Source organism: Geotrypetes seraphini, chromosome 7, assembly GCF_902459505.1.
Source record: "Geotrypetes seraphini chromosome 7, aGeoSer1.1, whole genome shotgun sequence".
Taxonomy (NCBI): domain Eukaryota; kingdom Metazoa; phylum Chordata; class Amphibia; order Gymnophiona; family Dermophiidae; genus Geotrypetes; species Geotrypetes seraphini.
In genome coordinates, this window is record NC_047090.1 from 122,963,632 (window position 1) to 122,989,266 (window position 25,635).

The 25,635-nt window shown below is 46.9% G+C and overlaps 1 protein-coding gene across 3 annotated transcripts in view; it reads right to left on the minus strand.

Moving 5' to 3' along the window:
- The window catches only part of BUB1B (BUB1 mitotic checkpoint serine/threonine kinase B), a 287,868-nt gene that overhangs the window by 136,501 nt on the left and 125,732 nt on the right, over positions 1–25,635 (minus strand). For all 3 annotated transcript variants that reach the window (XM_033953065.1, XM_033953063.1, XM_033953064.1), the window contains exons 8-9: positions 22,478–22,563; positions 14,616–14,833 (exon numbers count right to left, since the gene is read on the minus strand). In XM_033953065.1, coding sequence (XP_033808956.1) covers positions 14,616–14,833; positions 22,478–22,563 — 304 coding nt within the window. The remainder of the gene's footprint in view (positions 1–14,615; positions 14,834–22,477; positions 22,564–25,635) is intronic.

A 25,635-nucleotide genomic window follows, 5' to 3' on the forward strand; every position in this document is an offset into this window, starting at 1 on the left:
GATGGAGCAGTCCCCGCAATGAGCACTCAACTAGCAAAACTGGCATTGGTCATGAGGGTAATCCATTCTGTGATGTGAAGAGCCATTCCCTGCACTACAGCTGCTTCCTGATTCTACCAGCGCAGGATGCTGCACGTTTGAAACACCCCAAAATCACTGAAACAGGCCGTCAGCCCTGTACTCACTGTGCTAAGAGCTGTAGTAAGGGAAGCTGAAACACTTACAGGGAGATCTCTGCCTTAACAAGCCTTGCAAACTGGTCTTCTGAATGCCTCTCTGGCCCAAGTCAAATGGCCAGCGACCTCCACCACCCATGGAACACGCCACGCAAGTGACTTGGCGGAAAACGCAGTCAGCTCCGACCCTGGTCACAACACCACAAAGCTATGCAGCCTGTGCTCAAACCTACTAGCTGACAAACTTAGGGTGAGTAAGCTCCCAAGAGAACAGTCCCTGTGCCCAGATCTGAAGGTGCAGGGATTCCAGAAGACACACTGCAAGGCAGCCAACCTCCTGGAAACAAACTTTAGCCACAAAGTCTGTGATCTCCCGCAGCCAAAGCTGTCCTTGCTAGGAACCTCTACAGCACAAAGATGTGAAGCATGTAAAAATACTGAGTTTAAGAAAAAATTAAACAAGCATAAAATACTAGCTCTTACAGTCTCTCTTTTAGGAAAGCAACTGTAAATTTGAGGGCAGTCCTGAGGTAAGAGGGATCTGGAAAATTATGTAAATGAGGCTTCCTATAAGCAGTCTTGCGACATAGTATGCATAACCAATTTGTCCAAGAATAAAGTGGGATTGTACAAGAGTGGACAGTTGTCATAAACAATTATGGAACCAAACAAGCCACCTATCCAAGTACAAGCATCATTAACATTTATGCAGTTCCTCTCACAAAGGTTCCACTATAGAGTTAACTGATAACTCTTCATACTTGTTTCATTTTCATTATTTCCTGGTTATCACAGACAAATATCTGGAGATACCCACATGTCTGAGGCAGAAAGCAGGCTAGCTTAACATCTGACAGGGTTGGCCATCAAGCCTTCTGTACCCTTCCACTGGAAAGAAAATTGAGGTAAGTACCTGTCTCCAACCTACCCTTCGTCTCTAAGATCCTGGAGAAAACAGTGTTAAACCAATTACTCTCCTTCATCAACGAACAAGGAGCCCTATCAGGATTCAGGAAATTCCACAGTACAGAAACAGTCCTTCTAAACATCATCAATGACTGCTGGAAACTCATGGACAAGGTTAATGATGTCCTTTTGGTGTTTTTAGATCTCATTGCGACGTTCGACACTATTGACCATTCTCGCCTCATTGAACAGCTCTCTGAATTGGAATCCGAGACGTTGTGCTACAATGGTTCTCCTTGATCCTGGAAATCAGATCCCAAAATGTTCTGCTCAATCACACGCTATCAATACCAAAACCAATCATATATGGTGCTCCACAGGGGGCTCTACTATTCCCCTTATTATTATTCAATCTCTACATTAGACCTGTCCTAGACCTAGGCCACAAATATCACATACAGATTCACTCCTTCGCGGATGACATCCAACAGTACCTACAGCTAGGAGAAGCTCTTGACGCCCAGATTGAGAAACTTCTAAACTGCCTTTCGGAAATCAAAACCTGTCAATAAACCATCAAAAAACATCAATAAACTTCAACTAAATGCCTCCAAGATGGAACTCCTTGGATCCGCAAAGAATGCTGCAACTGTATCTGTCCTTCGCTGTGCTAGGACTCGACTACTCTAACTGCAGAAGACCAAGTGCGCAGCCTAGGAATACTCCTTGACTGTAACCTGTCGCTCTCCGATCATAACTCTCAGGTGGTATCTTCCTCATTTTACTACCTGCAACAACTCTGAAAAATAAGGAACTACTTTTCAGAGTCTGACTTTGCCCAACTACTCTATGTTCTAGTACTCTCCTGCATGGATTTCTGCAATGCGCTATTCAATGGTCTCACCTTCTAAAAATTCTCCATGCCTGTGACCCTGTCTCCCAAGCTCTAGCAATGGCCCACTGGCTGCCTGTAGCTAAACGTTGTGTCTTCAAGGGCCTGATGCTAGTGTTCAAATCCTTGCACGACATGGCACTGGGCTATGTGATGGCTAAACTTTCTCCTTATGTGCCAAACCGGTCCCTCCGTTCCCAGGATGAAATACGCCTCAAAACACCCCTTGGTCGTGCCCTTCAACTACAAACTGCCAAACAACGGTCCTACTCCCACTTCATACCAAGTCACTGGAATCGACTGCCATCACAGACCAGATCTCTTGAAGGTCTCCTCAACTTTAGAAAAGCAATAAAAACATACCTCTTCATCTGACTCCCTGCCCTTGATCCATGGACTACATAGAATTGTATATTTGGTAACTGAACTAGTCTGTATCACATAAGGATAACTACACCAATATGTGCCAACTAGGATAAAAACTTGTATTGTAATCTTGTACTGATATTATGTATGTTTAACCTGTAACCTATTCTCGCTCTTTGGGAACAATAGGATAGAAAACGAATTAAATAATGAAATAATAATTGGAAAGATCATAGTAGGCTGAATTTTAATTTTTTGTTTTCATTATGTCACATATATAGAATGGAAAGATCAATAGCGATACAAAATGGAAATTATAATAATTTTATTAAAATTTGGGAGCCATTAACGTCTTTTTGTCATGATTAAATGCCATTTTTCTATTAGTTATATACCATATAGTATTGGGAGGGGGGAGGGGTACAAATATAGGTTTCTTATTATGAATGAAGGGCTTTGAGGGAGGGTGCGGAGAGGGTTACATTTGTATTTTTAGATTATAATGATAAAATTATAATGATGATTATAATGATAAGATATGCAAGTGCTCTGATTAATTGTGTTTATTATGATTGTTGTACACTTGATGAAAATTTTAAAAATGAATAAAGAATTATAAAAAAAAAAAATAATGAAATAATAATAATAAACAACTTCCCTTCCAGTAAACTTCCCTTGACCAGTGGGATGTACCAAAGCAGTCCCTAAGTCTAGGGTGGGATAGATGAGCCTGCTGCGAGCACTGAGGACCCAAACGTGGTGTTCATTTGTGCTATGTCTACTCTGTAAACGCTGTAAAGGTAGCTACTCTACAAAGCTACTTGGGTGAAACTGACCGGAATCTGCCCATGAAGAGTTCACGTCTCATTTGGAATACGCTTCCAAAGAAATCGGCTGTTTACAACAGCCAATTGTACACAGCCACAATAGCCATGCAAATCCATCTGGAAGCCTTTGAGACAGGTTTGCCTCTGCTTGCTACGGATGGTTAACATAAAAAGATAATCTGAAACACAAAATACATTTGTCCTTTCAAAATAACAGAGAATAACTCTCCTCACACGAAGTAACGCCAAAACTTTGTCCATTTTTTTATGCCTGTGACATAGAAACGCCAGAAGTCAAACTTCCTGATATACTGTACATGGAAGGCCAAGACCACTTCTAGTAGATGCATTTCATTGAGCAATTGATTTTATGTAAGACTGAATTTGTCTGAGGTTTGTGGGGGGGGGGGGGTTTAATTATTTTGCATAGACTTCTTAATATTTTATGTATGTAACTCCTTGTAAACTGTTTTGGGAAAAAAGGTATAGAAATTTTAAAAATAAATAATAAATAGTAGAAAGAAAGGCACAGTGCGTAGAAACACGCTTACCTCCATAAATCTGAGAAAAGGCTCCCTGCATGATAGAGCCTGGAGCTCTGAAATCCATCTCATCAAGGTGACAGTCACCAGGAAACCCATCTGGATTGTCAGATCTATCAGAGATGCATTCTGTAAGGATTTATAAGGGGTCTTATAGAGGGCCCATAAACCAATATTAAGACTAAACTAAACTAAACTAAACCTTAGGTTTATATACCGCACCATCTCCAAGGTTGTGGAGCTTGACACGGTTTACAGGAGTTGTAATGAGAAAGGAACTACAAGGAAAGGGCTAGATGAGGATCAGAGGAAAGAAGGAAGTTAGAGGGCTAGGATGTCAAATGAGGAGGGAAGTGTTAGATTTTTGAGAATAACCAGGTTTTCAGATGTTTACGGAAGGGTTGGAGAGCACTCAGGTTCCGAAGGGGGGAGGTAAGGTTGTTCCAGAGCTCGGTGAGTCTGAAGTGGAGGGAAGTTCCCAGTATTCCTGGGAGGGAAATGCCTTTAAGTGAGGGGAAGGATAGCTTCAATTTTTGGGTGGGTCTGGTGGTATTAGGATTTGAGGAGTTCCAAGAAAGCGGAATTAATGGAGGGAGGATGCCATGGACGATCTTGAAAGTTAGGCAGATGCATTTGAAATGGACTCTGGGAATTATCGGAAGCCAGTGAAGCTTGAGAAGGAGCGGTGAGACATGATCGTATTTACTTTTTGCAAAGATAAGCTTGGCTGCGGCATTTTGAATCCGTTGGAGTCTGTGAAGGTTTTTCTTTGTTAGGGTTATGAAGATAGAATTGCAATAGTCCAGTCTGGATAGGATGATGGATTGGACTCCACTTAGGGAAAGTTTGTTGCACAAGAGGATGCAGCAGCAACAACTCCATTCAAGGATCCTGTTATGTCAGAATGAGAAGTTAATTCCCCTTCTCCACTCAAGCTCTAAAGCATGAGAGGCTAGCCACCTGCCCCTTGAAAGAACCAACTGCTAGGTCCTTAAGACCATCCTGCAGAAATAAAAGGAGTATGAAGATGGAAGCCATGTACAACACTACCTTCTGATCAGCACATCAGCGCTGAAAAGTCTTTCAGTACTTAGAATAAGTCACAACAGTTGCAGGTTTCTTGGGTCGAAGTACGATAGGTACAACTACACACTCATTCCCTGGGATAGAAGGGTTGGAAGTAAAGACAGCCTGAGACATCTGTCCTGTTGTAGCTGCACTAAATCCACATACCATGGACAACACGGCCAATCTGGCCCCACTAGAATCATCAACTCGTGATGGGTTGCTATCTTCAAATCACCTGATGTACCACTGGCCAATGGGGAAATAAACATAGCAGCTCTTCTGTTAGCTAAAGCTAGACCAAGCCCAAATCACCATCCAATGTATTGATAGACTATGTCCACTGACACCAACAGGTCGACTGTCAGTCTTCCCCAGCGCCTCACAATTTTGTGGAAAGAACTCTGGGACAGAATTCACTCACCTGGATCTAGCAACTGAGAAAGTTGGCTTCTGCCCAAGGAAACAATTGGGCTTCCAATTTTAACTGAACAATTTTGGTGCCTCCTTATCTGTTGATGTATGCCATCACTGTGGCATTGTCCAAAAATTACCGCTTTTGAGGGACCTCTCAAAGGTCTGCAGCACTAGTTGAATAGCTCTCAGTTCTGTTGATGGACCAGTTCCACTGAGCAGGTAACCAGCAGCCCAGAACTGGGCAACACTTGCAATGACTTCCCCAGCCATACACACTGGCATTTGTCAATATTATCCCAGAGGAAATGTGAAATGGTAAGCCCTTGGCCCAGACTGTACCGCGCATCTGCCATCCAGGGCAACTGCCACTGGAGCAGAGCCATTTGCAGAGACCAGCTGGATAGAAGTACATTCTGAAGAGGCTGTAGGAGAAAATTCACCCAAGTTACCATGTCTAAGGTCGCTATCATGGATCTCAGCAACTGCAGGTCATGCCAAGCCATAGTTGGTGGCATTGGAAGGATCTCCAAACTCTGGTGTCTTAGCTTCAGGTTGTGCACTTCCAGAAGGAAAAAATGGCTTTATGCCGTTTTGAAGGGGATCCCAGACACTCCTGGGATTGGACCAGGTCCAGATGACTCTTCCAGAAAGTACCGTATTTTCGCGGATATAACGCGCGCGTTATACGTGATTTTACGTACCGCGCATACCCCTCGCGCGTTATATGCCTGAGCGCGGTATACAAAAGTTTTTAAACATAGTTCCCACCCCGCCCGACGCCCGATTCACCCCCCCAGCAGGACCGCTCGCACCCCCACCCCGAACGACCGCTCGCACGCGCTCCCACCCGCACCCGCATCCACGATCGGAGCAAGAGGGAGCCCAAGCCCTCTTGCCCGGCCGACTCCCCGACGTCCGATACATCCCCCCCCCGGCAGGACCACTCGCACCCTCACCCCGAAGGACCGCCGACTCCCCAACAATATCGGGCCAGGAGGGAGCCCAAACCCTCCTGGCCACGGCGACCCCCTAACCACACCCCGCACTACATTACGGGCAGGAGGGATCCCAGGCCCTCCTGCCCTCGACGCAAACCCCTCTCCCTACAACGACCGCCCCCCCCCCAAGAACCTCCGCCCGTCCCCCAGCCGACCCGCGACCCCCCTGGCCGACCCCCACGACACCCCCACCCGCCTTCCCCGTACCTTTGTGTAGTTGGGCCAGAAGGGAGCCCAACCCCTCCTGGCCACGGCGACCCCCTAACCCCACCCCGCACTACATTACGGGCAGGAGGGATCCCAGGCCCTCCTGCCCTCGACGCAAACCCCCCCTCCCCCCCAGCCGACCCGCGACCCCCCTGGCCGACCCCCACGATCCCCCCACCCCCCTTCCCCGTACCTTTGGAAGTTGGCCGGACAGACGGGAGCCAAACCCGCCTGTCCGGCAGGCAGCCAACGAAGGAATGAGGCCGGATTGGCCCATCCGTCCTAAAGCTCCGCCTACTGGTGGGGCCTAAGGCGCGTGGGCCAATCAGAATAGGCCCTGGAGCCTTAGGTCCCACCTGGGGGCGCGGCCTGAGGCACATGGGCCAAACCCGACCATGTGTCTCAGGCCGCGCCCCCAGGTGGGACCTAAGGCTCCAGGGCCTATTCTGATTGGCCCACGCGCCTTAGGCCCCACCAGTAGGCGGAGCTTTAGGACGGATGGGCCAATCCGGCCTCATTCCTTCGTTGGCTGCCTGCCGGACAGGCGGGTTTGGCTCCCGTCTGTCCGGCCAACTTCCAAAGGTACGGGGAAGGGGGTGGGGGGGTCGTGGGGGTCGGCCAGGGGGGTCGCGGGTCGGCTGGGGGGGAGGGGGGTTTGCGTCGAGGGCAGGAGGGCCTGGGATCCCTCCTGCCCGTAATGTAGTGCGGGGTGGGGTTAGGGGGTCGCCGTGGCCAGGAGGGTTTGGGCTCCCTTCTGGCCCAACTACACAAAGGTACGGGGAAGGCGGGTGGGGGTGTCGTGGGGGTCGGCCAGGGGGGTCGCGGGTCGGCTGGGGGACGGGCGGAGGTTCTTGGGGGGGGGCGGTCGTTGGGGGGAGGGGGTTTGCGTCGAGGGCAGGAGGGCCTGGGATCCCTCCTGCCCGTAATGTAGTGCGGGGTGGGGTTAGGGGGTCGCCGTGGCCAGGAGGGTTTGGGCTCCCTCCTGGCCCGATATTGTTGGGGAGTCGGCGGTCCTTCGGGGTGAGGGTGCGAGTGGTCCTGCCGGGGGGGGGGGGGATGTATCGGACGTCGGGGGGGGCATCAGGCTTTCAGGATGGGGACAGACCTTCAAGGGGGGACAGGACTTCAAGGGAGGACAGTGCACGGAAGTCAGGGGGGGTGAACGGAGAGTCGGGACAGCGCACGGAAAGTCAGGGCGGGCGAAAGGAGAGTCGGGCAGCATGCGCGTTATATGCCTGAGCGCGGTATAGAAAAGTTTTTGTACATATCATCGTGATTTCTGCGCGCTATACCCCTGTGCGCGTTTTACAATGGTGCGCGTTATATCCGCGAAAATACGGTAATAAGCCATCCCAGGTCCTGCAGAAACTGAACAACTTGCGTCACTGCCTGGCAACTTTCGACAGGGCTTCAATCAGGCAATCATCCAAGTATGTATGAACCTGAATCCCTACTTTGCACATGTGTACTACAGCTACCACCATTGCCTCTCCAGTATATGGAACCTGAACTATGTTTCATGAAAATGGGAAAAGTAATCTTCCGTCAAAGCCAGAAATTCCCCCAGTGCTACCGAGGCTATGACCGAACATGCAGTCTCCATTCAGAATTTGGGCACTTTTAGTACCGCCTCAACAGATTTCAGGTCCAGGAAGGGCCTCCAATTGTCTAATTTCTCCTTGGGCACGATAAAATATACCAGAAAATCTACAAAAGGTATCCAATGGGGGAGTGAACATTTCAAGCTTGTAGCACTCATAAATGATGTCCCTCATTGTGTGAACAGCTCTTTGCCTAGGCCTCTGTGCACTCCAAGGGTCTCACTCCTATTGGGGGGAGTTCAGGCTCAGGCCTAGTATCATTGGGACTTCTTGGGAATAGCTGCTGAGTGGGAAATGGACATCTGATGCCATCTAACAGCCCCAAACCTTTGTTAAGATCTCTGAGCGGAGGACCCCATCACAGCATGGTGAGACCATGCAGCCATGAAAGAAACCACAGTTTGACCCCTTCCCTCCAGGGTATGTGGCCTACTGTCCAGCAACAATGTAGGACCCCGATCTGCTAAACTGGCCATGAAATCATCCAACCCCTTGCCAAAGAGTATTTGTCCCTTAAAGGGGAGTCTGCTCAATGTAGCTTTAGAAGCAGAATATCCCACCCTTTATCAAATCTAGAGCCCTTCTTCAGGCTAAGCAGACCTCTTGTATAAGGTCCCTAAAAATATCATATAGGGCATCTGCTCTATATAATCCACCCCTGACAGGAACGCCTGGGGGTATGTATGTACTCTCTTCTGCGGACAGATTTCAGCACAGAATCTTTTTGCAGGCGCACAAAACAAAGGAAGATGCAGCTGCCGCTTTCAGACCAAGAGCTAAAGCCTTACAGTGTCTTTTGAAGATCCAGTCCACTCTGCAATCCTATGCATCCCTTAATAACACTTCTCTTTTTTTTTTCTCTCTCATGATTCCTCACTAGGGAATGAAGAACAGAGTTACTTGCACTACTCACCAATCTATCCTAGGTAGAATAAAAAGCAGCTGGAATCAGGAGTCATCATGTTCAATTTTGTCATAGTTCTGGCAACTCTCAGAGAGCCCTCTGGCAATTTCCCAATGCTCGGTCAGCATCATGGTTATCTCTGGATGTGAAGGAAAATACGTGGACTAGGTTTTAGAGCAGCTTATAAGTGAAAATTGAGCAATAGAAATATGTGGGAGCTCCAAATTCCCACAGATATTGCAATGATTTTCTTCAAATCCACTGGTTTAAGAAGTCACACTATTGGGTGCTCTCCCTGGTCTAGGACTGCTACAGAATCTTGGCTGTTATCATCAACCTGAGACTCAGAAACTTCCAAATCTGAGGATTTATACTGAGGGAGTAAAAGCAATGACTCAGGTCTCCCCAATCCTTTTCCAACTGGACCTCTGGATCCTTCAGTAAAGCTGTCCGCTGAGGAACTGTGCTCAGCTAAGGTAAAACCCTCATGTGCCACCACCGGCAATACTCCAGACTATGCAGAGGCTTTATACTTCATATAAGTTTCAAACATGAAACTTACAAAATCAAGTCAAATCCCAGACCCAGATCGCCTAAGTATCTCTGCAGAGGAACTTCTGATGCTCTCATTGGTTCCAAGGCATCACTATACTTGTATTTCACCATGGAATCACAATTCGAGACCTCTAAAAGGGATAACCCCCAACAAACGAGCTTCCTGTAACTAAGACACTGGAGTTAAGGGAGGAGGGGGCTATGCCCATCGCTCCTGCCCCCCACATGCCACACAGCATGTAGTGCATAGACACTCTTCAGCCAGCACAAAGCTGGCATGATACCTGGATCTCTGTCCTGGTCTCATCTTTCCTCCAGCAACTGGGAGGACAAAAAATGTCCATCTCTCCATCCTCCATCTCTCTTACAGTCTGCCTCTAGCACCTTCCCCCGCTGCCTCTGACTGGTTGACTGTTCCTCCTCTCCTCCAGAGTATACCTATTTAGGTCTTCAAGTCTCTTCTTATAGATTTTGTTCAAACCCCTTATTTTCATCACCTTCCTCTGGACTGTTTTAAGTCTTTTTATATCCACCAGATATGGCCTTCCAAAACTGAACACAATACTCCAAGTACGGCCTCACCAATGACCTATACAGGGGTATCAACACCTCCCTTCTTCTGCTGGTTATTGCTCTTTCTATACAGCCTAGCATCTGTCTGGCTACAGCCACCACCTTATCATACTGTTTAGATGCTTTTAGATCCTCAGATACAATCACCCCAAAGTTCCACTCTCCATCTGTGCTTAGCGTCTCACCTCTTGGATTACTACCCCACCACAAGCATAACTCGAACTACTACCAAACTTAGAAATCACTCCAAACAAAATCAAATTGTACATACTATATTCTAAAAACTAACCTCATTCCCAGCAAAAACTTATTTGTGACACCCACCGGATCAAAAAATTGCCATACTTCAATGATGCACACACCTGCAAGCAAAGCTTTTTACCTCTATATTAGGTTATGTCTATACGGAAAAAACTACAATTATAGCTTTCAGTTCTAGGTGGTTTACCAAAAGAATTGGTCTGGTCATTCCCAGGGAGCTTACAAAGTTAAACAGATAGAATGAGCTTGCAAGAATTTATGGATAGTATGATCAATGGGATCTGGGAATGGGTTTATAAGATTTAGTTAGATCATTTGACAAATTTTTTGAAAAGCATAGTTTTCAGTTATTTCCTGAATGTTTTGTAGCTGGTCATCTTGATCAATATCAATTTAATCCACCCTATTGTCTATAAGAAAAATGCTACAATTTAAATCACCCTATGTCCACTAAGTCTGCATTTTCAAGTCTGTACTGCATTTTCAAGGCATTTTCAAGACTATACTGTAAAGCTGAAATTTAAACACCCCCCCTCCATGTCCACATTTTCCCACCAAAGTCTGTCCTGCTTATACTGTGAATGTACTCTTGTGACCCATTCTGGGCTCCTTTGGGAGGACGAGCTAAATAAATTAATAAATAAATGCTTCATTCTGCACTTTTTCACATTGAATTTTATTTGCCAGATGCCAGCTAGACCATTATTCTAACTTTTGTAGATCCTTTTTCATGCTTTCCACTCTGTTACAAATCTTGGTATCATCCACAAAAAAGCTTACCTTACCTTCTAACCCTTCAGCAATGTCGCTCACAAACATATTGAACAGAATCGGTCCCAGCACCGATCCTTAAGGCACTCCACTACTCACCTGTCCCTCCTCTGAGCGAATTCCATTAATCACTACCCTCTGGATCTGTCCATCAACCAGTTTCTAATCCAGTTCACCACTTTGAGCTCTAACTTCAGCCCATGGGAGTTTAAGAGCCTCCTATGAGGAACCGTGTCAAAGACTTTGCTGAAATCTAAGTAAATTACATCATGTCCTTGATCCAATTTTCTGGTCACTCAATCAAAGAATTCAATCAGATTTGTTTGGCATGATTTACCTTTAGTAAACCTATGTTACCTAGGATCTTGCAATCCATTAGATTCTAAGGATTTCACTATCCTTTTCTTCAGCAATGTTTCCATTATTTTTCCAATAACTGAAGTGAGGCTTACTGGTCTATAGTTTCCCGCTTCATCTCTGAAACCACTTTTGTGAAGAGGGACCACATCCGCTCTTCTCCAGACCCATGGAACCTCTCCTGTCTGTAAAGATTTATTGAACAAATCTTTAAGAGGACCCGCCAGAACCTCTTGGAGCTCCCTCAATATCCTGGGATAGATCCAGTCTAGTCCCATAGCTTTGTCCACCTTCAATTTTTCAAGTTGTTCATAAACACTTTCTTACATGAATAGTGTGGCATCCACTCCATTCTCAGGTGTAACTTTGCTAACCAATTGCGTCCTCCATGTTTTTCTTCTGTGAACACCAAACAGAAGTATTGGTTTAGCACATTTGCTTTTTCCTCATCACTCTACACATAGCAGTTCATACTTTCTTTCAGTCTCGTAATTCCATTTTTTCATCTTATTCCTTTCACTGATATACCTGAAAATTTTGTCTCCCTTTCTTATATTTATAGCCATTTGCTCTTCCGCCTTTGCCAGGCATCTCTCTTGCTTGACTTTTTTCAGTTTCATCTGATATTCCTTTTTGTACTCCTCTTCTTGAGCTTTTTTTATATTTCATGAATACCAAATTATTTTGCCTTTAATTTTTCCGCCACTAGTTTGAAGAATCATATTGGTTTCCTTTTTCTGCTTTTATTTATTTTCTTCACATAAAGGTCAGTAGCTCTATTTATTGCACCTTTCAACTTGGACCACTGTTTTTCCACTTCCCTTATGTCTTCCCATCCAATCAGCTCTTTCTTCAGGTACTCTCCCATTCTACTAAAGTCTGCACGTTGGAAATCCAAGACTTTGAGTTTTGTGTGGCCATCCTCCTCTTCAGCTGTTATAGTGAACCAAACTGTGTGATGATCACTACTTCCCAGGTGAGCCCCCACTCAGACATTAGCAACACCTTTCACCATTTGTGAGTACCAGTTCCAGTATTGCTTTTTCTCTAGTGGGTTCCATCACCATTTGTCTGAGCAGAGCCCCTTGAAAGGCATCCACAATCTTTCTACTTCTTTCCGATTCCAGACGGAACTTTCCAGTCCGCATCCGGCAGGTTGAAATCACCGAGCAACAGCACCTCCCTTTTCTTTCCCAACTTTCCAGACTTTGTTCCTTTACCTATACCTGGAATAACTACCTGAGTTTGTCCACCACGCCTTTTCCCTTACCTTGTTTACAAGCGGACTGAAAAGCTCTTTTTGATATAGTCTTCGACCCATAACCGCATTCCCCACTGCCCACCAACCTAGCCAGCAATTAACCATTCCCCCTGTATCCATGGCATCCTATTTGTATGTCTGTATGCTTAGCTTGTATGCTCATTCGAGCGGGGACTGTCTTCTTTGTGACTTTGTACAGCGTTGTGTACATCTGGTAGCACTATAGAAATAACAATTAGTAGTAGTAGTAGTAGTAGTAGAAAAAAGACCCGGGGAATCTATAGAAATCAATTATTAGCAAAATCCATGTGTTTTGAGGCAGATAGGCTTTTAAGATAAAATTGGGAAATCCAGGATGGCTGCTGCAACAGCATTTTGGCACAAAAAAATAGCCCGGAAGAGCTGCATTAAAGTTTCAAAAATTCAGGTAAGGGTTTTTGGGAGGTGGGAGACCCTAAAGGAAATCCCAGATACCCTCTAAACTGTTTTCAGGACACATCCCCCTCCTGATTTCTCCCATAGACAGTAATGCACTATACTCAAAAACTGGAAAGTGCTATGCTTGCATCAGTTCTCACTGCAGCTGGAGAATAGAGAAGATTTCTGCCTCAAACAAGCTTGTAGATTCCTCTAGAGCAGGGATGCCCACACTTTTTTGACTCGCAAGCTACTTTTAAAATGACCAAGTCAAAATGATTTACCAACAATAAAATTTTAAAAAAACACAACGCACACTGTACGCATAGAAAATGTTAATTATCATTCCTATTCCGGGGTTTTTTCAAAGAGGTCAAAGCAGATGACTCTATGCAGTCACCTCAGTAACAACCATACAAAAATAGACAAATACCCACCGCCTCTCTTTTTACTAAAGCACAATAGCAGTTTTTAGCGCAGGGAGCTGAGCTGTCCTAAAGGTTAGTGTAGGCTGGCTAGGTAGGTTCCCTGCTAAAGGGTTCCCCCCAAGCTACAGAGCTCTGAACACAGAAGCTGTATTTTCTCCCAGGCAGAGCTGCCCAACAATTTCTGGGAACCTCTGTAGCATCAGAGAGCCTCAAAGATCAGATGGAAACCCAAAAATATGAAAGGAGATGCAGAGAAGAAGACAAGACTTATCTCACTTGCAGAAGGAAAAACTGAGGAATTAAGGCACTGCCCAGGGACACAAGGAGGCTGAGTTGAAAAATGTAGATGATACCTTCTACAATCCTCAATGGTTAGGAGGAAGGAACCCACTGGACAAGCCTACTGTACCCTTTGCACTGAAATAGTTGTCATTCAATACTGTAAACATCAGCTAAATTTTTCATCTTTGAAAGACACCTCAACCCTAAGTTAAAAAAACCTTAAAGAATAGAGGAGTGAGAGGGAAGAGACACTGATTTTCCAGTATTCTCTAAAAGCTTTCCTTTGCTTCCAGTCTTTTTCACTGAAAGAATGCCAAGCTTTATTTAACCAATACCAACTGGCTTAAGAGCCTACTTAGCATGCACAGCCCAGGATCCACATGGTGTATTATCTCCATCCACTGGAGAGAGAGAAATTCTGAGTATCTGAGGCCTCAAGGTGTCCTTAAAGGACAAGTCACAGATAACTTATTTCTCTGTCTTCATTTGCTGGTCAACAGAACCCTCAGGTTCTGGATTGGTCTGGTGAGGATGCTAAGGAAAAACCATTTCATAAAACTGTATCCCTTTTATAGTGGTTTTTTCCACATATATTTCTTAGCCTTCTTGATCCTTCATTCCCCTTCCCTCTCAAACAAGACTTAGAGCTTATTAAATATTTAGTACACAAAGTTTATCTGTTATAATATCTTAAACAATGTAAATATTAAACAGTCTATCAGGCAAAACAGTGCCAGGACAGCTGCTACTAGGAATCTCCCTTAAAGAAGGGCAGTTTAAATACATTTTTCAAATGAGTTTCACATTACCTTCTCTTTTCTTCCTCATTTTTTTAAGGTACGTTTCTGCCCGAATCTCCTCAAAGGAGAACTCCTCCACACCAGCGCACACCTTATCTTTATAGTACATCACTTTCTGTTCCTTCTCCTCAGGATGGCTTTGGACTCTCTGCAGAGGATCCTTCTCTTTTCCTGGCTTTCGTGCACTCAGAACACCATTTATTGTGGGATTAATTTTGCATGGAGTTCTGAAAAAGAAAAACAGTTTCCTATATATCAAATTTTATGACTTTCAAGTACTGCAATGTAATAAATAGAAATTAAAATAAAATATAATTTTATCTTTTTTACTGACCAGCTTTTGAAGGCAATACTTTCTTCTTTGGGTCAGAGATGAGCAAAATAGGACAAATCAATATGTAAGTGAAACAAAAATAATTTCAATGACAGTTTCAGGAAAAAAGATAGGAGTGGAGATTGTGTGAAAGAGGGAGAGATGGATGGGTGGGTGATCAGAGGGTGACAAAGCAGTATAATTTTATGGTTTATAATATAATAGGAAACCAAAATATTTGTTTTAAGTCCTGTGGGTGTCAAAATTTCCTTGTAATCCAACTACTCTGTAAATTATTGTTCGCCTGTTCCTTGGTCAGACCACTATCTAATTTCTATAACACATGTAACTTCCCATATTATAACTCATATAGCTCATCAGAGGATCAAGTTCAGGGACTTTAGTAACCTCTCTTTTGATTCAATTTCCTCAGTCTTTAAACTAGATCTTCCTGATTCAAAGACTGTTTCTCTGGATGCTTTTCTAACTCAATGGAATATATCCACAAGCTCATTATTAGATAAACTTGCACCATTGCAATCTAAATTCATTTCTGCACGGAAACTTTTGAATCCATGGTTTACAGCTGAACTTTCTCTCATTAAAAAGCAACTTAGATCTTTAGAACGTAAGTGGAGAAAGGGAAAAACACAGGCCAATACCAAATTATTCAAAGAGCAGTCAAAATTATATAAATCAAAAATAAATCAGGCAAAATTGAAATTTTACTCAGGTCAAATTTTGAAAGCTAAAAACTCTTCTGCACTTTATGCCATATTAAAATAAGTTACAACTCCTAGCAACAGACCAAATCAAACTATCAATACCTTGCCCACTGCCCAGGAACTTGCAACCTACTTTTTTGATAAAGTTAATAAGATCGGAAAAACCTTTTCTGCAAATCATCACACAATAACAGATCATGAACAAATTGAGTTAGGATCATTATCTTCAAAATGTTCACAATTCAATATACCAAACCTTACAGAGATTGAATCCCTCATCAAGTCTATTAATATTAAAGGTTCTCAAGCAGGTCCAATACCTCCTTTTATCCTTAAACGCTATTTTAAGATTTTTGGTCCTTTCATCCTTACGCTAGTTAGTGAAAGCCTTCAACAAAGCATCATGCCAAAGGCCTGGAAAGAATCAATCATTCGTCCCATTATTAAACACCAAAAAGCACAGTTACTTACCGTAAAAGGTATTATCCAGGGACAGCAGGCATATATTCTCACATGTGGGTGACGTCATCTACGGAGCCCCGACGCGGACAGCTTTTCAAGCAAACTTGATTGAAGATTCAAGTTTGCTGTGCTGCACCACGCATGTGTGCCTTCCTGCTCCACTAGAGGGCGCATCCCCTCCTCGTGGTCTCCAGTTCATATAACCAGCAAAGAAGCCAACCTCGGGGAGGCGGGCGGGTTGTGAGAATATATGCCTGCTATCCCTGGATAACACCTGTTACGGTAAGTAACTGTGCTTTATCCCAGGACAAGCAGGCATGATATTCTCACATGTGGGTGACCTCCAAGCTAATGAAAAGGGAGGGAGGGAAGTTGGCAATTCAAGAAAACAGATTACGTAAAACCGATTGGCCAAAACGGCCATCGCTCCTGGACAGAGTATCCAGACAGTAGTGGGAGGTGAAAGTATGAACCGAAGACCAAGTGGCAGCCTTGCAAATCTCCTCGATAGGCGTTGACCTGAGGAAAGCTACAGAGGCCGCCATCGCTCGGACCTTATGCCCCGTGACTCGACCATGCAGCGCGAGACCAGCCTGAGCGTAGCAAAAAGAAATACAAGCAGCCAACCAGTTGGACAAGGTGCGCTTGGACACTGGGCGTCCCAACCGATTAGGATCGAAGGACAAAAACAATTGAGAAACCGTCCGATGAGGGTGAGTGCGTTGAAGATAAAAAGCCAACGCCCTCTTACAGTCAAGTGTGTGAAGCGCCACCTCGCCAGAGAGTGTGGCTTAGGAAAAAACACAGGCAAAACAATGGACTGATTGAGATGAAAATCAGACACCACTTTGGGCAAGAACTTAGGATGAGTGCGGAGAACCACCTTGTCATGATGGAAAACAGTAAAAGGCGGGTCCGCCACCAATGCCTGCAGCTTACTAACTCTCCGAGCAGAAGTGAGTGCAAGGAGGAAGAACACCTTCCAAGTGAGAAATTTGAGATGACATTTATCCATAGGCTCAAACGGAGGTTTCATAAGTTGAGCCAAAATCACATTCAGATCCCAAACCACCGGAGGAGGTTTGAGGGGAGGATGAATATTCGAAAGACCCCTCATGAAACGAGAAACCAAGGGGTGAAGTGAAAGAGACTTCCCGTCAAGGAGCTGATAGAATGCGGCAATCGCACAAAGATGCACTCGGATAGAAGTTGTCTTCAGAGACAAATGAAGTAAATACTCCAGAACCGAAGAGACAGGAACGGACACCGGCTCCAGATGATGAGAGGAACACCAGGACGAGAATCTTGTCCACTTCTGAGTGTAACAAAGTCTAGTCGAGACTTTACAAGAAGCCTCTAACACCGCCCTGACCGACTGAGACACAGGGAAAGAAGTCAGGGGGCAAGAAACCAAGCAGTCAGATGAAGAGACAGAGATTGGGATGCAAAAGTGAACCCCGACTCTGAGATAGCAGAGAGGGAAATACAGGTAGAAGCAGAGGTTCTCCAACGCTGAGTTGGAGCAGCAGCGAAAACCAAGGCTGACGAGGACACCGAGGAGCAACCAAGATCAGAGTGGCCCGCACTGACTTGAGATGGACCAGTGTCCGCAGAATCAGAGGAAAAGGCGGAAACGCGTAGAGGAACTTTCCCTCCCAATTGAGGAGGAATGCGTCGGCCTCGAGACGATCCGGGGAGTACATCCTGGAACAAAGGAGAGGTAGCTTGTGATTGACGGGAGAGGCGAACAGATCTATCTGAGGAGTCCCCCACCGGTCGAATATCTGTCGCAGCACCTGAGAATGCAACGACCACTCGTGCGGCTGGAGAAGGCGGCTGAGCTTGTCCGCCAGACAGTTCCGTTCCCCTTGAATGTAAACCGCCCGAAGGAAGATATTTTGGGAAATCACCCACTCCCAGAGACGGCGGGCCTCCTGACAGGGACCAGGACCCCGTCCCTCCTTGCTTGTTTACATAGTACATGGCAACTTGATTGTTCGTACGGACTAGAACCACCCGGTCGTGAAGCAGGTGCCGGAAGGCCACTACGGCCAGATAAATGGCTCGAAGTTCCAACACGTTGATGTGACAGCGACGGTCCTCCGCCGACCACATCCCCTGACTGCGCAGCCCATCCAGATGAGCCCCCCAAGCATACTCTGAGGAGTCCGTGGTGAGGACCTTGTGATGCGGCGGGGCGAGAAACAGCAAACCCATGGAAAGATTTGAAGAGTTGGTCCACCAACGGAGTGACCGCTGCAAAGAAGGAGTCACCATCACAGAACGGGCGACCAAGTGCCGGTCCTGGTGCCACTGAGAGGCCATTGCGGTATTCGCAGATGTAGGTGGGCGAACGGCGTGACATGGACGGTCGAGGCCATATGGCCCAACAAAGTCATCATCTGACGAGCCGAGACCGAGGTCTGTAGCGAAATCCGTTGACTCAGACTGACCAACGCCTCCAAACGAGGAGAAAGAAGGAAGGCTCGCAGGTGAACCGTGTCCAGCACAGCCCCGATGAACTGCAAGGACTGAGAGGGGCACAGCTGGGATTTTGGAAAGCTTACCTCGAACCCCAGACCCTGAAGGAAGATAATAGTCCGTCGGGTAGCTGAGATAACCTCCTCCCTGGACGGGGCCTTGATCAACCAGTCGTCCAGGTAGGGAAACACCTGAAGGCCCTGGGATCATAAGGCCGCTGCGACCACTACGAGACACTTCGTGAAGACTCGAGGGGACGAGGCCAGACCAAAGGGGAGGACCCGATATTGCAGATGGAGGTCTCCCACCTGAAACCGCAGAAACCGGCGATAAGCAGGATGCACCGGAACATGTGTGTAGGCCTCCTTCAGATCGAGGGAACAGAGCCAATCGCCCTCGTTCAGTAGGGGATATAGAATTGGAAGGGAAAGCATTCTAAATTTTTCCCGCACAAGGAATTTGTTGAGGCGTCTCAAGTCCAGGATTGGGCGCAGGTCCCCCGTCTTCTTCGGTACCAAGAAGTAACGGGAGTAAAAACCCCGCCCCCGTTGACTGGGAGGGACCACCTCCACTGCCCGCAGGTGAAGGTCTCGAGCCTCCGAGAGAAGGAGGGGCAACTGCGCCCGATTGGGAGGACACGCACTTGGAGGGCTGTCGGGAGGAATTTCCCAAAAGTTGAGAGTACCCGGATGAGATCACACCAAGGACCCATGTGTCCGACGTGATGGCCGCCCAACAAGGGTAAAAGGCTCTGAGACGGCCCCCGATGGGAAGAAGGCCTGACCGTGGGACGGAGGGGGCCAGCCCCCATCCGCGCATCCCGTCAAAAAGACGGGGATGGCTTAGCAGCCGCAGGCGGCTGGGACTTGGGCAAAGCCCTAGGATGAGCCTGCTGGCGCCTGGGCGGAGGCTGCAAAAAAGCTGGAGTGGATTTCTGCAGATAGCGGCGCGGGAGGGCCCGGAAAGGTCTGGAAGCGGGCGGATTAGGTTTAGGCCGAACAAGAGAAGCAAATGACCTCTCATGCTCCGAAAGGCGCTTTGTAGCCGCTTCGATGGTATCATCAAATAGCTCCTTGCCAACACAGGGGAGGTTCGCCAACCGATCCTGTAAGTTAGGGTCCATGTCGACCAGGCGCAACTAAGCCAGCCGACGCATGGCCACAGCGAAGGCGGCGACCCTGGAGGAAAGCTCGAAGCCATCATAGGCCGCATGGAACAGATGGAGGCGTAGATTGGAAAAATCCTCTATGTGCAGGCCAAACGCCCCTCGACGGGAGGCCGGCAAATACGCCGAGAAAGCTCCTAAGAGTCCAATCAGGTGTTTCAGATAGGACGTAAATGTAAACGTATAGTTTAGCACCCTAGAGGCCATCATCGAGTTGTTCTGGTATAGCCTCCTGCCGACCTTGTCCAGGGTCCTGCCCTCACGACCCGGAGGGACCGCCGCGGAGACCTGGGAAGGGTGAGCCTTTTTAAGAGAGGATTCCACCAGCAACGACTGGTGAGAAAGTTGCGGTTGCTCAAACCCCGGGCAAGGCATTGTACGGTATTTAGACTCCATTTTAGAGGGGACAGCCGTCACCATATAGGGAGTCTCCAGGTTCCTGATAAAGGTTTGCCGGAGCACAGGGTTCAACGGCAGCCGAAGGGACTCCCTAGGCGGAGACGGCATATCCAGCTCTGCCAGATACTCCTTAGAATATCTCGAGTCGGACTGGAGGTCTAAGTCAAGAGCTCGACCCATGTCCTGAACAAATCGAGTAAATGAGGGGCGAGACGTTCCCGGAGCCCCATGAGGGGACGGCGAACGTGACCTCCACCTCGCAGAAAAGGACGGGGAAGCATCCCTCGAATAACGAGGCACCCGCTCCGACCCGCGCTCCGACACCGGGGAGGCACTCGGGAAGCGCTCTGGTGTCGAGGACCTGCGTCGCCTCGAGGAGCCCCTCGGGGACGACGCCAGGGTATGGGGCACCGACCGACGTCGAGTCGGAGATCTGTCCCCGAACTCCCTTGGCGAAAGCCTGGAGCCTTGGACCGGCGCCCCGGACCGAGGGGGAGTTAACAGAATCCAAGGGTTAGAGAGCGATAACTCAGCTACCCTCAGCGGTCCAGCATGAGACGTCGGGGAGCGGCCCCGCAGCGGAGGAGAACTCCAGGCCTTCTTTGAAGTTCTGCGGCCCGAGGGCTCAACGTGCTTCGACCGACGCTTCGCCCCGCGGAGCTCCATGGGGGAAGAACGCCTCAAGCGCCTCGGCGAGGAATCCGAGGAGGACGAGAGGTGGCGAGATCGGCGCACCTTGCCCCGAGGGGCCTCGACACGGGGCTCAGGCTGGTCCGGCACACACGAGGTAGGGGCCGGGTAAAGGTGGGCTAGCGCAGCGGACAGCTCCGACAAGATCATCGCCCGGAGAATGTCCTAAAAAACCGGCACGGACAGCATCGAGGGCATGTCCGAGGCCGTAGTGCATTCCACCGAGGGCGACATCGATTTAGAGTATTCCCGGGTGGTGGAGGCACGTCCCGAGGATTTGGAGGACTTCGCCGGGACCGTAGGCAAGGAACTCCCACCATGCCCGGCCGGTGTCCCCGAGGCTGGCTTCTTCGCCGGCGAGGAACCTGAGGAAGGAAGAGGGGACTTACCCGGAGCAGAGGACTTCTGCGAACCCGAGGTCTTCGGGGTTGAGTCTCGAGGCGGAGGCCGATGTATCCGAGGCCGAGGTCAAGGCCGGAGTCGAAGCCAAGGTCGAGGGCTGGTCGGCGGCAAACAGATCCGCCATGCGGGCTTTACGTCGACGGAGGGCCCGGTGTTGAAAAGTAGCGCACCGGGGGCAGGATTCGGTCGGATGGTCGGCCCTCAGGCAGAGGATGCACCAACGATGCAGGTCTGTGATGGACAAAAGACGATCGCACCGGGTGCACTTTTTGAAACCGGTCAAAGGCCGGGACATAGAAAAATGTACAGGTCGCGGCCAACGAGGCCACGACAACCCGGGAGCCCCCGGGTTGACCAAAGGAACTGCGACTTCGTGAAAAAGCAGGAAAAAAACAAACACTCGCACAACGACTTTAAAATAAAGAAAAGTGGAAAATCGCGGTGCTAGAAGGCACTTGGGGCAGAGCCTAAAAAATACAAGACTTCTTGGCTCCGTGGAAAAAAACGAACTGGAGACCACGAGGAGGGGATGCGCCCTCTAGTGGAGCAAGAAGGCACACATGCGTGGTGCAGCTCAGCAAACTTGAATCTTCAATCAAGTTTGCTTGAAAAGCTGTCCGCATCGGGGCTCCGTAGATGACGTCACCCACATGTGAGAATATCATGCCTGCTTGTCCTGGGATAAAGAGAAGAAACTAAAAGGATGGAGGCAATAGCAAACTGGTACAAAAGGGGAAAAGGCTGAAGCAAAGACAAAAACAAAAGTTTCATGCAAAACTAATGGAGTCTATTTTTAGGGTTACCACATGGCTCCAGAAAAAAAGGAGAACAGATTGAGACATTCAGGTTTTACTTCCATTGCTTTCAAGTAAAACCAAGATGTCTCAATCCATCCTTTTTCTGGAGCCATACGATAGCCCTTCAGGAATACATGTACACACATTGGTGGGCACTAGGGGATCCTCCAAGACAGATCCACTCCTCGGCCACCCAGATTAAGCTCAGAACATCTGAGGTACATAGGATAAACCATGTTATTAAAGATGCAGCTGCAGACATAAGCACAGCAATCTTATAAGGCCCCTTTCCTTTGGAAAACAAACTAAGTCTCTGAAACAGATACTCTCCAAGCCTAAAATGTTAAAAGGAACTGACATTTCTTGCTCTATCTAGTCTCTAAAAATTTTGACTGGCAGCCCAAACTCAAATAGTTTTCCAGCATTGTGCAACTTACATGGCTGGTTGTGCAGATTCCTCAACATAAGGGATAAAGCTGGGCAGGCTGCTGGTTACTTCCAAAACATGGCTGGAGTGAGGATGCTACAAAGAAACAAATCCAACAAATAATGGTCATAAACTCATTGTCTCACTGAAGAGGTTGCTGGGTCAAAAGGTAAGTGGTGCAAGAAAAACAAAAGTTGCCTACCTGTAACGGATGTTTCCCCGTAGACAGCTGGAACCTACAACCACACTAATGGAGTGACATCACGATGAAGCCAGTTCGGAAACAACTTCCAGTGGATCAGAAAGCTCTGGAAAAGCTTCTAGGTTGTACCATGGTTCCTACACTAGCCACTGTAACTAACTGCCAGTCATCTCTGTAGCAGGGCAGTTTGGGAGGCATCCATCACAGCTATGTAACTGTTTTCTCCACGGACTACAAAACTAGATTATGTATTTACTCTGGTAAGCTCTTTTCCAGTAGATAGGCAAGACATTTTAGACAAGGCCACGTGTCATCTGCAGAAGAAATCCATTCCGGATTTTTTTCTCTGTGCCTCTGTTGTATTTCACTAGGCTTCTTAGCCCCACCTACAGTTAGTATCCAAGCACAGAGAATCACTAAATAAACATGCCTCCACAGACATGCATCGAACTGGCATTATAATTCTGTTGATTGTTGATACGTATGAGCTCAGTCTTGCATAATTTTATATCTCCTTATTGTTACTGCATTGCTAACACATGTATACTGCATTGTATTGCATTGTGCTGTTTTTCTTTACTCATGATGCACTTAATAAATACTTTAAAAAGAAGTGTGTGTGGCGTAGTGTGTGGGGAGTGTGTGGCACAGTGGTTAAAGCTATAGCCTCAGCACCCTGGGGTTGTGGGTTCAAACTCACACTGTTCCTTGTGACCCTGGGCAAGTCACTTAATCCCCCCATTGCCCCAAGTACATTAGATAGATTGTGAGCCCGCTGGGACAGACAGGGAAAAATGTTTAAGTACCTGAATAAACTCATGGAAACCTTTCTGAGCTCTCTTGGGAGAATGGTATAGAAAATTGAGTAAATAAATAAATATGCCTTCTTCAGCAGACACCGATGGTGGTTATATGTAAAAAAATATACCACAAAACATAAATAGAGCAGCAAATATATGACGGTAAATTGATGCCGTGTCGACATCTGACGTCATCAATAGTGCTGAGGCTAGACAACACCAGGTTGAGGTCCCAGAAAGGGAATGGTGGCTTAACCAGAAGTCTGATGCGAAGTGCCCCTTACAGAAATCTAGCAACATCAGGATGAGAATGACAGTCCTGGGCCCGAAGAGGTGCTATAGTGAGGCCTTTATCAAAACCAGGGCTGTAGAGTCGGAGTCGAGGAGTCGGAGGAAATTTCGGGTACCTGGAGTCAGAGTCGGAGTCAGAAGTACAAAAAACTGAGGAGTCGGAGTAGGAACATTTATCTACTGACTCCATTTTTGAACTTGACATACCAGTCATGAGCGATTCTTTTAGCTATAGCACCCACTATATACACAGTACAAATGTTGCGAGCAGCTTCTGCGGCCTTAGAACCTTGATTAAAAGCAAAAAGAAGGTGGTGTCGAAAATGCTCATTTCTCTCAACTTGACATTCCATTTTAACGATCTGAAAATTAACCAGTGCTGTGGAGTCGGAGTCGAGGAGTCGGAGTCAGATGAAATGTCGGGTACCTGGAGTCGGAGTCTGAAGTACAAAAAACTGAGGAGTCGGAACATTTATCTACCGACTCCACAGCCTTAATCAAAATTGGCCTGAAGATAGAATCACAGAGATTAGAGCCAAATAAGGGTCCACCTGATCCTGAGCACACCAATTTTAGAAAGCCTTCCACGCCTTAGTGTAAGCAGAAAATGTAGACAACTTCTTAGACTTGAAAAGAGTTGTCAATAACCACATCAGACTAGCCTCTGTGTTCTAAGGCTGTGCACTCAATAGTCATGCCATAAGAGCAAAGCATCCCGGGTCCTCCATGCAGACCAGACCCAGCATGCATGCAGATCTGACCCTGCATAAGCAGGTCTGGATGGATGCTCAGCTGAATGCTGCAACCCTAGCAAAAATGCATCAGATCTGCGTATCACTGTCTGTGAGGCCAACCTGAAGCCACCAGATTGACGTGGCCCAGATGGACCGCGATCCGCTGAATCACTCGGCCAATCATGGGCCAGAGAGTAAAAACTTAAGAGAAACTTCTGAGGCAATGGCTGCACTAGAGCAGTGAGACCCTAAGCTTCCAGGCTCGGATCTTCAACAGAAGAAACAATCCACTTTCTTGTTCTTTGCAATGACCAAGAGATCAAAGTGGGGCCAACCCCACCACTACACTATAATTCAGAATGCAGCCGATGACAGGGCCCACTCGCCAGGATCCAAAGTCTGTCTGCTGAGAAAGTTAGCTTGAACATTGTCAACTCCCACCACATGTGCTACTGATAGCTCTTGGAGGTGGTGTTCCGTCCACAGAAAAAGAAGGCAGGCTTCCTGAGCCAGAGGGATGCTCTTAGGCCAGGGGTAGGCAATTCCAGTCCTCGAGAGCCGGAGCCAGGTCAGATTTTCAGGATATCCACAATAAATATGCCTGAGATAGATTTGCATCTCAAGGAGGCAGTGCATGCAAATCCATCTCATACATATTCATTGTGGATATCCAAGTTTCAAGTTTATTATTAGTTATTTGATTAATCGCCTATCACAATTACTAAGCGATGTACAAATAATAACATAAATTTCTAAAATATACAAAAAATACGAGGTAAACATTAACAACAATATAAAAATCATTAAAAAACAGACAAATTAAAACAAGGTAATTAAAACTATAACAAGGAAACAATGGGGTAGAAGGGAAAGAAATACAATTTATGATAGGAAAGAGAAAACAATTAAAGGTATCCTGAAAACCTGACCTGGCTCCGGCTCTCGAGGACCGGAATTGCCTACCTCTGACATAGGCTGCTGCTGTCGTATGGATGCACAACCGTCTGCGCTCAAACTTTTGTTTGGCAAAAGGAAAAAGATGAGGATGCCGAGGTCCTGTGAAGTAAATGCAGCCTGGCCGACAGGTACCACCAGGAATTGACCTGTCAGCTGCAGGCTGAAGTCTGTGTGATCTCAATGC